Genomic DNA, 16,573 nt, shown 5'->3' with positions numbered 1-16,573 from the left:
GGTGCTTTTTCACTTGAAAGGTATGCCTGTCGAGCCAGGGTTTCTTTGTATGGTGCTCAAACGGGGCACTCGAACACAATCAGCGGTTACCATTAGAGACACCTCCCAACAGTCAGTGTGAAATGCGTTCTTGGTTCACACGGTCCCCTTGCCACCTCGGGGAAAGCTGTCCCTGGCCATCCTGTGCTGGACTCAAGCTTCTGAGTGATATAGTTCTGATCCAAAACAAAATCAAAGAACAAACCAAACACCGGTGACTTCAAGTCTCAGGTTTCCTGGCTACTTTTCCCTTCTGCTTTCGTGGCGACTAGCCCCTGAGACCGCACACATTCCCAGCATGCCATGAGGGCATCTTGTCACCCCTTCCTCTGTGGGGCACTGGGGTTCAGGGGACGCAGACAACAGGCTCGACTGGGCTCAGAGTTTTACATAACGCCCTTTGCCGATCCTTCTGAGTGCCTGCGGCCAGAGGACAAACCTCAACAACCGGGTAGTAAGCAGGTTCCGGCCCACTGTTCTGCCACGGTGTCTTATATACGAGGATGGACCAAGTAGGCGGGCAGGTCTGCGGCAGCCAGGGTGAGGCAGGGCAACTGTAGGCTTTGCTGCAGGGTTTCGGGGTTTCGAACTGCTCCGAAGGTAAGTACCAAAATCTTGGTTTTTCAGATCATAAAAGAAGTAATTTTGATGTTCAAAGCAGCACGGTCTGGTGACATCATTTTCTTCCCAGAGCAAGATGGGGGCCAATTGCCAAGGGCTTTAACTAAGTCCTTAGTGAGTCTGGACTGAGCCACGGGAGGGCTCCCTGAGCCCACGGCCTGCTCCATGGCCAGAGCCTGTAAGGGGCTGCCTTCTGCCTTCTGTGACTTGCAGGGAGTCACAGAGCCTCAGGCAAGAATCCAGGGCTACAGGCTGCCAGTTCCCATAGATGGTGGCTTCCTTATGTGTGGGCCACCTGTGTTTAGCTCACTGATTGCCTGACAAAGGCCAGTGCAGAAAAATTGTACATCCAAGTGTCAAGAAGCTCACCAGATTGAAGATAGATTGGAATAGTAAATGCAGCTGAAACTTTGTCGGCAGTGAAATGTCATCCAGTTGACCAAAACACAAAAATCTGTTTCTACAAGACATTTCCAGGGACATACTTACTGCACGAAACAACAGACATTTGTGCAGTGTGACTTGTCTGGAAGTGATTAGGGGTGTAAAGAAATATGACTTCGCCCTCATGTCCAGGGTGTGGGGGTGATGTCTTGCTTTGATAAAACTGCTAATGGATGGCTACACAAAGGCATAATGACTCAGGGACACAAAATGCAGGTAGTTTTTGAGCTGACGGCAGCATATGCTCCTGAGAAGGGTACCGCAAATCACAGTGATGCCGGCCAACTCTTGTTTTCCAGCAGAGATAGTCCACGTGTAATAGAGGGCTATGATTCTGATGGGGTCTGAGGGATTTTTGTGTTTTTTTTTAACAGAAATGATCCCAGATACCACTCCAAGTCAAGTACACATGGCATGTCTGCACACTGTGCAGAGTACACCTTTCTAGAAGATTTGGGAATCAACATAACGGGACAGTGCAGCAATTGATCTCGCATTATTTTCTGTATCTCCTTTTTGCTTCGTTTCCTTCCGTCTCCTTTCATGAGGAAATACTTCCAGATCAGGCATTTTGTCATGCAGAAAGGGGGACCGAAGGGTCTCAAGCCTAAGTCCACAGGCCCAGGAACGTTGGGAGTTAAGTCTTCCTTGGGGAGGGAGGAGCCCTGAGGCCCAGCACACAGCCTGGCTACAAGGGCACGGTGTGACCCTGGGGACTCAATGTCCAGGCCACTTCACCACGCAGCACGCAGCAGCTGAATCGTGGCCATTGGGCCCGGGTCGAGACTGATGGCTCCCCTTAGGCCTGGCTTCCCCTCTCAAGGCCTCCTCCTAGGTCCCCGTTCAAACCACCTTTGTATCCACAACCGTGCAGATTTTTAACAATTCACTATGTTTTTACTGTTTCATGTCTGGCATTAATAAAAGTCTTATGAGGAGAGGAATCGTGACCTAAGTGCCCTCTTATTTAAGTGATGACATCTGAAAAACTACGGGACGCGTTTTGAAACCTGAATAAGTGGAAATAGACTTCATTGCCATTTTCAAATACAACAGACTTAACCTGACTCAACATGGAATGACCTACATCCACGTTACTTCGCTGCAAACAGTGGAGCAAGTGGCTGTAAGAAGTACTGCTTCTGCTCAGCCAAACCACATCCTTGACATCTGGGTCAGCAGCTAGCTTCGATAATTGGCGGTAGAATTACCGGCTCTGCCGGATACCACGTATAACACAACCTTTGTCATTACTGACACTACAAAGCAACGGCGCCCAGCTTGCTTCTCCCCAGAGCGGGTCCCTTGTGCCACCACCTCCCTTTTCCCTATGGCCGAGACTCCCAGTTGCCCTGGATGCCAGGTGAGCAGCATCTCTAGGCCACGACGTGAGGCAGAGACAACCAGAATAGCAGGGGCTCAGGTCTGGGGGAAACAGGCCAAAAGCAGAGACCCTACAGCCAACGGGAGTCCTGGTGCTGAGAGAAAGGAGGAGAAGCCACGTGAAATTCCTCACCCTGGTCAAGTACGAGGCTGGTTACCGTGAACGCTTTTTCCTGACACACACTCCAGGCCGAGCCCTTGACCTAAAGGAGAGTAGGTCGGCCCACAAGGCTAACCTCAGAAGCAGGGGCCGGGAAACCTGACCTAAAGGTCTCTGAGCCCCAGGCCCCTCATGCTCTGGCCCCTTTACTTCACCAGACAGCTCCCTAAGTTTCCAGCTTTCTACTTCTTTATTTTCCTTGATCTTAAATTGCATTTATTGTTATCATTTCCTTATTTTAATTGTCATTTGTTTTTATAAATTTAGTTTTTATTTTCTGCAACTGAGAGAGAGTGGCAGTGGTGCAGGCTGGGGCAGGGGCCCGATGGGAGACAGCAGAGCTGAGATGCAGACTCCCCGCCACGGGCACTTCACCGATGGCAGAGGGGGGCTGGAGGGCCTCGGGGACAATCACGGCTGCCAGGTCACTGGAGCCCCACGAGGATGATAGCGAACCTGACCCCACTCTGCCGCCACGTACAGACATCGGTTCCTGGGGGAGCTCCATGTGGAGGGCACAACAGTCCATGGGACGCGTCCCCTCTGCCTTATCAGAGCCATTTGGCTTCCATCCAGCACTGTTGTTTTGGTCTTTGTTTCATGGTCAAAACCTCCATTTCAATGAGTTTTAGCCTTTGTTTACCTTTGTATAAACAAATGCATCCTACCTGTTTTACATCTGTCTTGAAATTTTAAATCATTTCCATGTTTTTGTTCTTCAGCGTGAGACTTTTAATTCACGTTCATACTCTATGGCGGTAGAAGTCAGAATAGTGGTTTACCTCTATCAGGAAGAGGCAGGAAATAAAAAGTCAATTTGTAAATTATACTGTATCATAGAAGGTGATGAGTGGTATGGAAAAGAACAGCAGGAAGAGGATTGGCTGTGCACTGGGCTGTTGGTGGCCACAGGAAGAAGCAGAGTGAGAAGATGAGATCTGGGCAGACTCGAAGGAGATGAGAGAGTCAGCCAGGTGCTGTATTTGAGAGCACATTCAAGGCAGGGAGAACAGACTGTGCAAAAGCCCCAAGTCAGTAGAAAACCTGGAATACTGAGGGCACAGGCAAGAGGCCAGCATGGCTGGTGTGGAGTGAGCAAGAGAGAGCAGAGGAGGTAAGAGAGGCAATGGGGGATTCACAGATCAGAATGTGGGGACTTGCTGGCCATTACAAGGACCTCTGGCTTATATTCTGCGTGAGAATGGAGCCCGTGAAGGGAATTAGGCAGGGGAGACGTGATCTGACATATTTTGAAAGGTAGTATCACCGTAGCCACCAGAGCTGCTGCGTGCTGGCGGGGGAGATGCTCCATCATCACCGTCATCGCCACGCCCACCGCCACCATCCCCAGCACCAGCATCTCCCTCCCTCCAGCCCACGCTGCCAGAGCTCTCTGGGTTCTGTGCCGGCAGACTCCGTTCACGCACATGCAGGAACAGGGACCGGATCTCCCCCGCACTGGCTTGAAAGAATCCCCTAAATGCAGCCAAAATATATGAAACACAGGCTGTGAAGAAACTGGGCCTCAGGTGAGGGAGGACCGTCAGGGATCTCTGGGAGCTGAGACCCCGAAGAGGTGAGCCGTGCAGCTTCCCCAGCTTGCTGTCTACACGGACTGTCCGGACCGAGTCCAGCCGCCTCCCCGGGTCTCGGGGGTGGATCGCAGAGCGCACGCAGCCGGAGTTGGCGGGTGGAGCACCGGAGAGGACACAGCGGCACAGGGAGAGAACCGTGCCCAAGGGCGGAGGGTCCGCTAGTGGAAACTCCGAATTCGGGTGACATCATATACAGTACTCAGAGGGATCTTGTCTCAATAGTGTGGAGAACTAAAAGCTGCTCTGCTCCCACCGATAAAGTCTCAAGGCAAGACTCCAAAGGATCAAACTGTCTCCAAGTAAGTTAACAATATGAGAGTTTTTGAAGTTCTGGAATATACTTAGGAAAAAAAATACCCAGCACCCAAGGAAAAGGGTATGCTAAGCTTCAGAAGAATCCAACCCATTATGAGGAGACAGATCAATTGATAAAAGACATCCCAATTGGAAAGGAAGAAGTAAAACTATGTGCAGACAACATGACTGTCTATGTAGAAAACCGAATGCAGTGGACAAGAGTGAGGAGAACTAGTCAGTGAGTTCGGCAAGATCACAGGATAAAACTCCGCCGGCCCGAGCGCTCACCGCACTGTGCTTGTCCCAGCGCTTTTCTGCACTGAATCTGAAACAAGCCCAGTCAGCCACAACATTGTTATTGTACTGGGCCTAGGGTTTTGCTCTTCTTGTGCAAACTAAGTTTTTAATTTTAGTAGGAAACCAAGCCAATTGTGACAAGGATGTTGGGAAACCAGAAATCTGGTACTAGGTGTATTTTCTGAAGAGAAATTATGATAGAGTCTTTTTTCTGTTTTTTAAGACAGTCTGTTTCCTCTCTCTCTCTCTCTCTCTCTCTCTTTTTTTTTCCATGCCGTGTGGCTTACAGGATCTTAGTTCCCCAACCAGGGATCGAACCCGTGCCCCCTGCAGTGGAAGCATGGAGTCCTAACCACTGGACTGCCAGGGAATTCCCTGTGATCAAGAGTCTCAAAAAAGAAATAGGAAAGTATTTCTAACTTTTGGAATATACTTTAAGGAAATAACCATTCATGGAAAGAATTATATACATGAATTCCATTGAATCGTTAACCATAGTAATGAAAAAATTGAAAACAACTTAAATGTTCAATGATTACATTATGATGCATCTTATATACCTCCACTCAATAACATATTTTTGAAGAGTTTTTAGAAGGTGGAAAAGCTAGTATGTTAAATGAAAAAAAGTCAGGAAAAAATTTAATGCTAAACTTGATAACTTCTACATTGCATACCGTTATACATTTACTGTGCAAGTACAACTAAAACAATAGTTCTAAAATGTTGACAGTATTTAGTGCTGAACATCAGGCTTGATTTTCATTTTCCTAAACTGTCTTCAATTACCTTGTACTACTGGAATATCTGAATTCCAGAACCTTCCCTCCAACACGAGGACAAAGATAAAAAATCCAGAAATGCATTAGCTGAAAAGAAACTGTGACACAGAACAGTGGCAGTAATACACACTAAAGCATCCCACTCCACGAGCCACAGGGAAACAAAACAAGTGAACCAAGAGATACCAAGGGCCAGTACTGGCAAAAAATTAAACCCAAATAACAAAGTGGTGACTACTCAAGTGTGAATTCCCTAAGCCTTGCCTAGTAGGCGACACAAGGTTAGGCCTCAGCCCCCTTTCCTTCGCCTAGCCTTTAGGGAGGCGGGGGCCCAGGGCGCTGAACATTCTGAATCACCAGGGAAAGCTGATCGTGGGAGGAGCTGATGGAAATCCGGAAGAGAACAAGGTCTTCAGCAGTCCATCTACTACAAGTGAGGGAAAAGGAAAATCAGGTTAAAGGGGAGATCGCTCATGTAGGTCCAGGGCACCAGCCCCCAGCCCCCTCCTTATACCAAGCCCGTCAGCGCCCCCATCACAGCACTCAAGGCAGAGATCAGATCCCAGCACCTGCCACCGACCCCACCCCCACGGCAGACTCTTCTAGAACTCACATAGTTAGGGCACTGCCATTCACTCTATGTTCCTCCCGAACCACGCCTTGGTCACGCTGGGCATCTGGGATCAGAGCTCTGTGGGCCATGTGTGCCTCCAGGGGGGGTCGGAAAAGCACTGTGAGCTTGCTGGGGGAGACGTGGTTAAGGCACCATCCGTCGCTGAATTTGCTGGTATCTCGGGCTTGCCCACACCGCAGAGGCCCGTTTTTACCCCAGGATGAGACCGCCCGGAGCCGCCTCCCTAATCCTTTGGTCCTTCCCCACCCTCCAGGCTCCTCAGGCATTGACAATCCCCTTTCCTGCCAGGCTGCCCGCCCCTGCTGCCCCTGACTGCGCCCTGTGCTCCCCTCCGTTCCCTCCGCAGGCGGCCGCCATGTACCCTGCCACCGCACCGCTGCCCCAGCCCAGGGAGGCTCCACGGAAAGGATACACCACCAGCCGTCTGCTTCCAGGCCCTACAGCCGCGAGCGCTGCATCTCCACCAGCTCTTAGGGCACGTGGTGCCCGCCCACCCTGGGGACCTGCAGCAGCTGCTCCCGTCGCTGCTCCTCCTCTGCTGGGCCCACGCCGGGCTTCCGGGTGCCGGGGACCACCCTCGCCTTCAGGGCTACCTGATCCACTCTGGCAACCAGGAGTTCCGGAGCTTTGCTGGCCAACTCGGCCCCCTGCACCTACCGCGCTGCCGTCCCCCGGGGCCTGCATGGCCGCGGCGTGTCCCTCTAAGAGCTGACGAGAGCCTGCGCGCCTCACGAGGCCCCGCCCCTTCTGCCCAAGGACACCCAGGGCGCCTGCGCAGACACCCCTGAGGTCGCCTCCCGGCACCGGATTGGCTGCCGCCCTGGCCCCACGGGCCGCCCCGGAGACCCCGTCGGGCTGCACAGACTCGGTTCCGCCGTGAAGCCCCGCTCCTTCCGCATGCCCCGGATGCGCCTGCACAGACCGGCTCCCCCTGTCCGGGGCCCGGTGGCGTGGAGCCGGCGCCGAGTGCCCACGGAGTCACCACCGAGACAGGAGCGACGTCTTTCCACTCCCAAGGCCTTGACCCGTCTCCCAAACCATCTGCTCCAGGCAATAAGGGCCACCCACCCACCCCCAAAGCCCTCCGACCCTCCCCCCAGTAAAGCCCAGAGTAAACCACAAACAGCAGGGGAAGTGTAGGACCTCCAAGCAGCAGGGTCTCTGCCGAGTGGGGAGGTCAGGGCTGGTGGGTGTGTTCACTGACCCCATCATGGAGGCGCCACCCGCATGACCTCGTCCAGACCCTATTACCTCCCAGAGGCCCGCCTCCGAAGTCCATCCTGTGGGGGGTTAGGGCTTCCATGGGTGAACCAGGGGAGGGGGAGGGGAGGCGAGGGGGAGGGGGGAGGGGGAGGGGAGGCGAGGGGGAGGGGAGGCGAGGGGGAGGGGGAGGTGAGGTGGGGGGGGGAGGGGGAGGGACTCGACGCTCAGGCCATAGGTCAGCGCTGCTCAGCTAACCCGGGCTAGGTTCCCGTGAGTATTCTTAGCGGGGGGCCACTAACTTACCTAACCAAACACAGAAACAGCAACTTTCCTGACGGAGAGATGATCCACCTCAGCTGTCCTGAGAGATGCGCCAGCCAAGGCCTCACAGGTCCCCCAGCTGTGGGGCGGGATGGAAATGGGGAAATGAAGATTCTGTGCCAGAACAGGGTTAACACCAGTCAACCCCAAGCGCCCTAAGGACGTGCCTGGAATCAAAGGAGCTGTGGCGGTGACCCCAGCTGTGGTGACGGATGCTGATTCTACTTTCTCTCCACCTCCTCTCGGGTGCCCCTCGCCCTCCTCGTGCTCCCTGCTGTCCTTGCCAGTGATGTGGACCCTCCTGCCCCTGGGCCGGCCCGGCCCCTCGCGTCCCAGGGCCAGAAGGTGACACGGGCCGGTCTGGCTTCCTCTCGGCTGTTTCCAGGCCACTCCTCCACCTGCTGGGCTGGTTACCATCCTTCCGCGGCCCTGCCCTCGGCCCCAGAGGCTGACCCGAGGTGGACGCTCACTCAGCAGGCGCCCTCGCCCGGGCGGCCAGTGCTGCACTGGTGAAGCTTTAACAAAGGCTCTCCAGACGCAGCAGGGGCCCTGCATCTGCTGAGCTCCACGCTGTACCCACTCCCACCACAGCTGACTGACTGCAGGCCGCCGACACGACATCACTGAGGGCCTGGCCGCAAAGAGACGCTCCCGCTTGGCTGTCGCCAGCAGGTCCAAGGTGGCCCAGCACACCCCCAGGGCCGCACCGTGCATCCCAGCACACACGGACACTCTGCTAGTACTCACACGGAAACCGCGTCGCTGTGACTCACAGGAAGGGCACCCAGAAGTGGACTTCCATCTTGCTTTGCCCCCCACATCGCACGTGAGAGCAACTAGCTGGTCATGCCTGGACCTCGCCCAGGACGCTAGTTCCAAAGGGGGCCGGGGAAACGCAGCTCTTATTTCTCCAGCGTGTACGGTAGAAGAGGCCTCACCGGACCGAGGTTGGAGTACGTGGCGAGCGGCCAAGCCACGGAACCCACCAGAGTCCTCCCTCTGGCTACTCGACATCTAGACCTGTGCTTTCTTTTTTAAGTTTTTTTTCTGTTAGTTTGTTTATTTCTTTAGTTATTTATTGGCTGCGTTGGGTCTTCGTTGCTGCGCGCGGGCTCAGTAGTTGTGGCTCGCGGGCTCTAGCACGCAGGCTCAGTAGTTGTGGCGCACAGGCTTAGTTGCTCCACGGCATGTGGGACTTAGTTGCAGCGTGCAGACTCCTTAGTTGTGGCATACGAACTCCTCAGTTGCGGCATGTGGTATCCAGTTCCCCGAACAGGGATGGAACTGCATTGGGAACTCAGAGTCTTACCCACTGGACCACCAGGGAAGTACCCCCAATCAGTTAGTTTTTGTTGTTTTTTTTTTTAATGTATTTATTTATTTATTTGGTTGTGCTGGGTCTTAGTTGTGGCTTGCGGGTTCCTTGACTGCAGCAGGTGGGCTCCGTAGTTGTGGCACGTGGGCTCCTTAGTTGTGGCAGGCAGGCTCCTTAGTTGCAGCTCACAGGCTTCTTAGTTGTGGCATGCGAACTGTTAGTTGTGGCATGCACATGGGATCTTGTTCCCTGACCAGGGATCGAACCCAGGCCCCCTGCATTGGGAGGATGGAGTCTTAACCACTGCACCACCAGGGAAGTCCCCCAATCAGTTTTATCAGTAATAAAGCTGGTATTTAGGTTAAAAAACATGTCAAGGGAGATGTGTCAAAGGCTGCAGATGGTAAACTAGACCTATTTGAAAGGAGTGGAAAAGGACAGGCAGGAGGCGGGAGTGGATGGTGTCAGTGAACTCCTTGCAGAGGAAATGATTCGTGTGGTCCAATTTGTAAAGCCACATACTTTTTTCAGGAGAAAGCAGAGGGTACAGAAGTGCTTACAATTCAGGCCAGACTAACATATAAACACGAGGAAAGGAGAGCAGGCCATCTTCTCTGAATAATGGGCAGTAGGGAGCTGGACTAGGGAGGCCGAGCTGTGGTCTTGTACGAAAGCCAGGTGGGAATTAAAGCCTCACAGTCACGGAAGACTCAATGAGCTCTGTGTCCCAGGTTCCCCTGTGGGAGTTGCAAAGGGGGAGCCGTGAGCAGACATTCTTATAGTTTTTTAGTTTTAGGTTTAGCAAAGAGGTTTGAATCATCATCACTGGGGAAAAAAAAAAACATCAGTGCAGAATCGGACTCACACGGGTAGGTAGTGAGTAGGCGTGGACACTGGTTGGACATGTGCGGGAAAAGCCCAGAGAAGGTACTGAGCAAGGGTCTAGCATGTTGGCTTCTGCTGTCGTCCATATCACAAGAGGAAACTCATGAATTAACCAGACTCACCTGAGGGTCTGAAATAAGGTTAGAAGGAGGGTCAGTGGGACGTCTAGGGGGCTCTGACTCCCACCTCTGTGAAAAGTACCTGATGGACATCCTCATACATACCCATTAAGGGGACCAGTGGCAAGTTCCCAGGAGCAGAATTGCTGGGCTTTAGGGATGGGAACACGTCATTGGATTCAGTCGCGCCATGCTGCTCTCTGCTATGGCTGTACCCATCTCCACTCCTACTATATCCTTGCGGCTTTTGGGGGTTTCCTTTTCTGTAACTAGCCTATTCATATCCTTCACTCATTTCCAAAAAAATTGGAATTGCTGTTATCTTCTTGATGACCAGCAGGATATTTTAAAAATATATTCTTTTTTTAAAATTAATTAATTAATTTATTTTTGGCTGTGTTGGGTCTTCGTTGCTGCGCACGGGCTTTCTCTAGTTGTGGCGAGTGGGGGCTACTCTTTGTTGTGGTGCACGGGCTTCTCATTGCGGTGGTTTCTCCTGTTGCGGAGCACGGGCTCTAGGCGCAAGGGCTTCAGTAGTTGTGGCTCGTGGGCTTCAGTAGTTGTGACACGGAGGCTCAGTAGTTGTGGCGCACGGGCTTAGTTGCTCCGCGGCACGTGGGATCTTCCCAGACCAGGGCTCAAACCCGTGTCCCCTGCATTGGCTGGCGGATTCTTAACCACTGCGCCACCAGGGAAGCCCCCCAAATTTCTTCTTAATACTTGTGTCTTCGTTCCTTTGTGGTATCCTTTTCCTAATATATACTCATACTTCCTGGGCCTGGGTTTAATATTTCTGATCCTTCATCCTCATATATATCTGAGGATGTCAGATAACACCCAGTAACTGATACTGTGGGGCACCTTGGAAAGATTGAATATGGAATTATTTCTGTCCACTGTGGGAGGAGAAGGAGACAAAGCTGTAGATGCTGTGTTACAGGATGTCCAGTATCACATGCAATAGATGTATGTTTCTTTTCAAATGTATTGCAAATTGTTTGCCAAAAAGAATTACATCAATTCACCCTGTCACCAATATAGTATACCCATTGACTACAACCTAGTCAGCACTGGCTGTTAATTTTAGTACATCTAATTTACTAGTTATAAATTGGTATTCACTTGCTATTTTAATTATCATTTTATAAGTAACTTGTGGGATTGAATATTTTGCCATATGTATGTACTACTTTTCTTTCCTCTGCTAACAAATTTTCTATTTGTTTACTTTCCTAATTTTTGTCTATGTGTAATCTTGCTTTGTGATGGAAATCTTCAAACGTTAAATTTTTGTGACTAAAAAAAAAAAATACTGGGTCTTCCAATCCATGAACGTGATACATTTCTCCATTACTATAGGTCTTAAGTTCTCTTATTAATAGGTTTTAGTTTTCACTGTAAATGTTTTACACGTATTTTATTAAATGCATCACTAAGTATTTCATGTTTTGGGATACTATTATAAATTATAGTGATTTTTAAATCTCACGTTTCTTTCTTTGTAGATTGCTTAGGATTTTCTACATACACAAACATTTCATCTCTGAATAAAGATAATTCTATTTTTTCCAATCCGTATAACTTATATTTTTCTTTCTTGTCTAGTGCACTGCCTAGGATTTCCAGGACAATACTTAATAAAAGTGGTGAACATCCATGCCTTATTCTCAAATTCAGGGGTGGGGAATTATATTTTCCTCCATTATCATTTTAGCTGTAGGATTTTTGTAGATTGCCTTTATCAGATTAAGAAAGTTTCTTTCTAGTCCTAGTTTTCTGAGAGTTTTTATCATAGTGGTTGTTGAATGTTGTCAAATGCTTTTTCTGCATCTATTGAAATGATCACATGGTTTTTCTCCTTTATTTTGTTAATATGATGAATAACTCTGATTTTTCAATGCAAAACCAATCTTTCATTCTTGGGATAAATCTCATTTGGTTGTAATGTATTGTCCTCTTTATGTATTGCTGGATTAAACTTGCTAATATTTAAGTTTTTTGTGTGTAAGTTAATGAAGGATATTGGTCTATGGTTTTCTTTTCTTGCAATGTCTTCATCTGGTTTGGGTATTTTGTAATGCTGGCCTCATAAAATGATTTGAGAAGTGTTTCCCCTCCTCTACTTTCTGAAAGAGTTTGTATAGGATTGGTAATATTTCTTCTCTAAGTATTTCATAGTATCCACTAGTAAAGTCATATGGGCCTGGAGTTTTCTGTTCCATTTCTTTCATAGATTTAGGGATATTCAGGTTTTCCACTTCTTGAGTTAGTTTTGGTGATTTGCGTCATTCAAGGAATTTGTCCATCTCATCTAAATTGGAAAATTTATTCACAAACATTTTTCCTAACATTCCGTGGTTACAGTTTTTATCAGTTTTACTGGTATTTTTAAAAGCTTTCAGTTTCATGGATTTTTCTCTATCATTTATTTGCTCATTTTACATTTTATTCATGTCTGCTCTTATCGTCATTATTTCTTTCCTACTGCTTATTTAGGTTAAATCTAAAATTAAAATTTGCTCTTCTATGTCTGATTTTCTGCAATATCGTTCTGTTACTTAAGATAAGTTTCCTCTTGATTGCTACTTTACTTCTTTCGTTTCTGTGAGTTTTGTTTCATACATTTTGAAGCTTTGTTATTATGACTTCTTCATGAAATAACCCCTTTATCATTAGCAAATGTCCTCCATCCCATCATATTCCTTATCGTAAAGTCTACTCTGCCTGCTATTAATATAGCTACTCAAACTTTCTTATTACTCGAGTTTGCATGGTATGTCTTCATCCATCTTTTTACTGTTACCAGACCTATATCTTTATGTTTTAAAGTGGGTTTCTTATGCTTAGCATATGTTTTGTTTTGCCCTTTTATCCACTTTGACAATCTCTGCTTTTTAACTGAAGCATTTTTTTTAACTGAAGACCATTTACCATTAATGTAATTAGTGATATGGCTCAGTTTAAATCTACCATCCTGTACTTTATTTTCTGTTTGTCCCATGTGTTCTATGTTCCTCGTTCTATCTTTTCATGACTTCTTTTAGATTGAATAAGTTTTAGAATTCCATTTTATCCTCACTATATCTTTTTTTAGATCTAGGGTTTCTAATAGGCATTTTACCTTATTATTGACTACCTTCAAATGGTTGAAAATCATTCCACATATCATGTAAGAACATTACAACAATATACTTCCAATTACCCACTCATGTCCTTTGTACTATTGTTGTCATACATTTTATTTCTACATTGGTTATAAACCGCACACTATGCTGTTAATATTTTTGCTTAAACAGTTTGCTATGATTGAAAGAGATACTAAAATGAGAAAAATTTATGTTTACCTACATATTTTCCATTTCTGGAACTCGTCATTCATTCACATAAATCCAAAATTCCATCTGGTGTCATCCTTCCTTGAGGAGAACTGTCTTTCACATTTCTTGTAGTGCAGGTTTTCTGCTGACAATAATTCAGCTTTTATATGTCTGAAGAAAGTCTTTAATTTGCTTTCTTCTCTATTGTGGCAAAATTGACATACCATAAAATAAAGCATTTTAAAGTAAACAACTGAGTGGCCTTTAGTACATTCACATGTAAAAGGATTGCCAAGTACTGAGATGAAGAGCAGCTGGAGAAGTTAGCCTTGGATAGAAGGGCAGAGCCCTCTTCCTCCAAGGCAGGAAATAGGCAAGGATGTTTGCTGCTGTAGGTAGGTCTGAAGATGTGACATGGGACAAGATGCTGACGAAACTCTTGTCTGATGACCAGAGAGGAAAGGAGAGGGCATATCACAGAGGGTCTGCTAGCCCACGAGGAGGACTTTGGCTTTGACTCTGAGTGAGATGGGAGGCACTGAAAGGTTCAGCGCAAGAGAAGGAGGGACCTGATCTCATCACTGATCCTGAGTAGGGGTTCTGTTGGGTTGGTGATGGGACAATTTCAGGTAATTACAAGGTGCAGGGCCACTTACTCAGGTAGAAGTTTCTGAGGGACTGCCTTTGATATTCTCATAGGATGTGCATGTACTGTGACTTCAAGGTCTGTGCACCTCCTCTTAGTGTGAGGACTGATGGGGTTTCCATTCTGCTGGCCTCTCCTTTACTGCCGGTCTCCTGAGCCTAACTGCATTCTTCCAATTCTGAGTTTTATTCCCTTAAGCCTGAAACCAGCCTTCTTTGTCTCTTCCTTCACCACCACTCCCTTTTGTAAATTGAAACTCCAAACTTAAACCCTCGTGTGACTCTGAGTTGGACTCCACAGGTGCGAGTTTCCGTGCGTGGTTCCACCCAGCTGGGGAATGGGACACAGGAGTTGAGGCTTTGCTCTTTGCCAGCTTTCTGCTGCTCTACATAGTGGCTGCGGCTGGGAACTTCTGACTCCACATTCCCATGTATTTCTTCCTGGCCAACCTCTCGCTGCTGGATACTGCCTATATCTCCACCATGGTGCCCCAGATTCTAGTACATCTGCTGGCACCAGTGCGGGTCATGCCCCATCATGCTTGTCTCACCCAGATGTTCTTTCTCCACTTCCTGGCTCCCTGGGAGTGCTGCCTGTGCACAGCCACGGCCTATGACCACTACGCAGCCATCTGCCAGCCACTGCGCTACCTAGTCCTCATGGGCCAAAGGACCCGGACAGGACTGGCTTCAATCTCCTGCCTGCTTGCTTTGACCAGTGCCCTCACCCACACCATCCTTGCGGCTCTCCTCAAGTTCTGTGGACCCCGCCTTATCACCCACTTCTCTTGTGACCTCCCTCCACTGCTCAAACTCTCTTGCTCCACCACGTGGGCCAATGAACTTGCCCTGCTCTTCTTCGGTTTTCTGGTGGCTCTTGCACCCTGTGCCCTGGTTGTGAGCTCCTATATACATGTTGTCGCTGCGGTTTTCAGGACTCACTCTGCCGAGGGCCGAAAAAAAGCCTTTTCTACCCGTGGCGCTCACATCACCATGGTCTGTATTTTCTACATCACTTCAGTCCTCCACTGCATCCTTCCCAGCTCTTCACACTCTGGCTTGAGAGACCGGGTTCTTTCTGTGCTGTATGTGGGCCTCGCTCCCATGCTCGACCCCATCGTCTACGGCACATGCGAAGCAAGGCCACACTCCTCCACAGTGCGGCTGGCACATACCTGATGCTTTGGGAGTTAATCCAACTACATAGGAGTCTCAAATTTAGTGTAGATGGTCCATCTGGTGAATCTTATTTTGTGTGCCAGGTTTTCCTCCATTCTAGCAAAGATCAAATATCTCTGTTGCATTTTTTTATTCTAAAACATTGTTTTTTGTATTGATAGAAATAAAACATTGTCACTGAATAAGTTGTGCAGTTACGGAAGTTCATGAAATGACAAAAAAAATACCCTTCACAATCTCACCACCTACAGAAAACCACTGTGAACATTTTCATGGTTTCCTTCAGGTGTATTTTTGAACAGCAAATGTATGTGCATGTGTATTTAAAGCAGGGAAACAAAACTGGAATCACTGTGTATTTACAGTTCTGGACGCTTAGAGATGTTTTATTTTTTTCAACTACAATATATGCTTATTATAAAATCATTTAGGTAGACATTTCTCCAAAGAAGACATGCAGATGGCCAACAGGCACATGAAAAGATGCTCAATATCGCTAATTACTAGAGAAATGCAAATCAAAACGACAATGAGGTATCACCTCACAGCGGTCAGAATGGCCATCATTAAAAAGTCTACAAATAATAGGGACTTCCCCAGGGGCGCAGTGGTTGAGAATCCGTCTGCCAATGCAGAGGACACAGGTTCAATCACTGGTCCGGAAAGATCCCACGTGCCACAGAGCAACCAAGCCCGTGAACCACAACTACTGAGCCCGCATGCCACAACTCCTGAAGCCTGTGTGCCAAGAGCCCATGCTCTGCAACAAGAGAAGCCACCGCAATGAGAAGCGCGCGCAGTGCAACGAACAGTAGCCCCCGACAGCCGCAACTAGAGAAAGCCCGCGCACAGCAATGGAGACCCAATGCAGCAAAAAAAAAAAAAATGTCTACAAATAATAAATGCTGCAGAGGGTGTGGAGAAAAAGGAAGCCTCCTACACTGTTGGTGGGCATGTAAATTGGTGCAGCCGCTATGGAGAACAGTATGGAGGTTCCTTAAAAAACTAAACATCGAACTACCATATGATCCAGCAATCCCACTCCTGGGCATATGTCCAGGCAAAACTATGATTCAATAAGATACACGCACCCCTATGTTCAGAGCAGCGCTGTTCACAGTAGCCAAGACATGGAAACAACCTAAATGCCCATTGACAGATAAACAGATAAAGAAGATGTGGGAATAGATACGATGGAATATTACTCAGCCATAAAAAACTGAAACAATGCCATTTGCAGCAACATGGAAGGACCTACAGATTAGCATACTAAGTGAAGTAACACAGAGAAAGACAAATATCATATGATATCACTTATATGTGGAGTCTTTAAAAAA

The 16,573-nt window shown here is 48.2% G+C and overlaps 1 protein-coding gene across 1 annotated transcript; it reads left to right on the top strand.

Annotated features, from left to right (window-relative positions):
* Window positions 1–14,480: 14,480 nt before the first annotated feature.
* Window positions 14,481–15,236, top strand: LOC309817672 (olfactory receptor 3A1-like; the record flags this gene model as incomplete). The annotated part of the gene is made up of 1 exon (XM_082646935.1): window positions 14,481–15,236. A coding segment is annotated over one exon (756 nt), but the record flags the coding sequence as incomplete, so codon positions are not given.
* Window positions 15,237–16,573: the final 1,337 nt, after the last annotated feature.

The sequence above is a fragment of the Grampus griseus genome, assembly GCF_964374135.1.
Source record: "Grampus griseus genome assembly, chromosome: X".
NCBI lineage: Eukaryota > Metazoa > Chordata > Mammalia > Artiodactyla > Delphinidae > Grampus > Grampus griseus.
The sequence above is the reverse complement of the archived record's forward strand: the minus strand, read 5'-3'. Positions and strand labels throughout refer to the sequence as shown.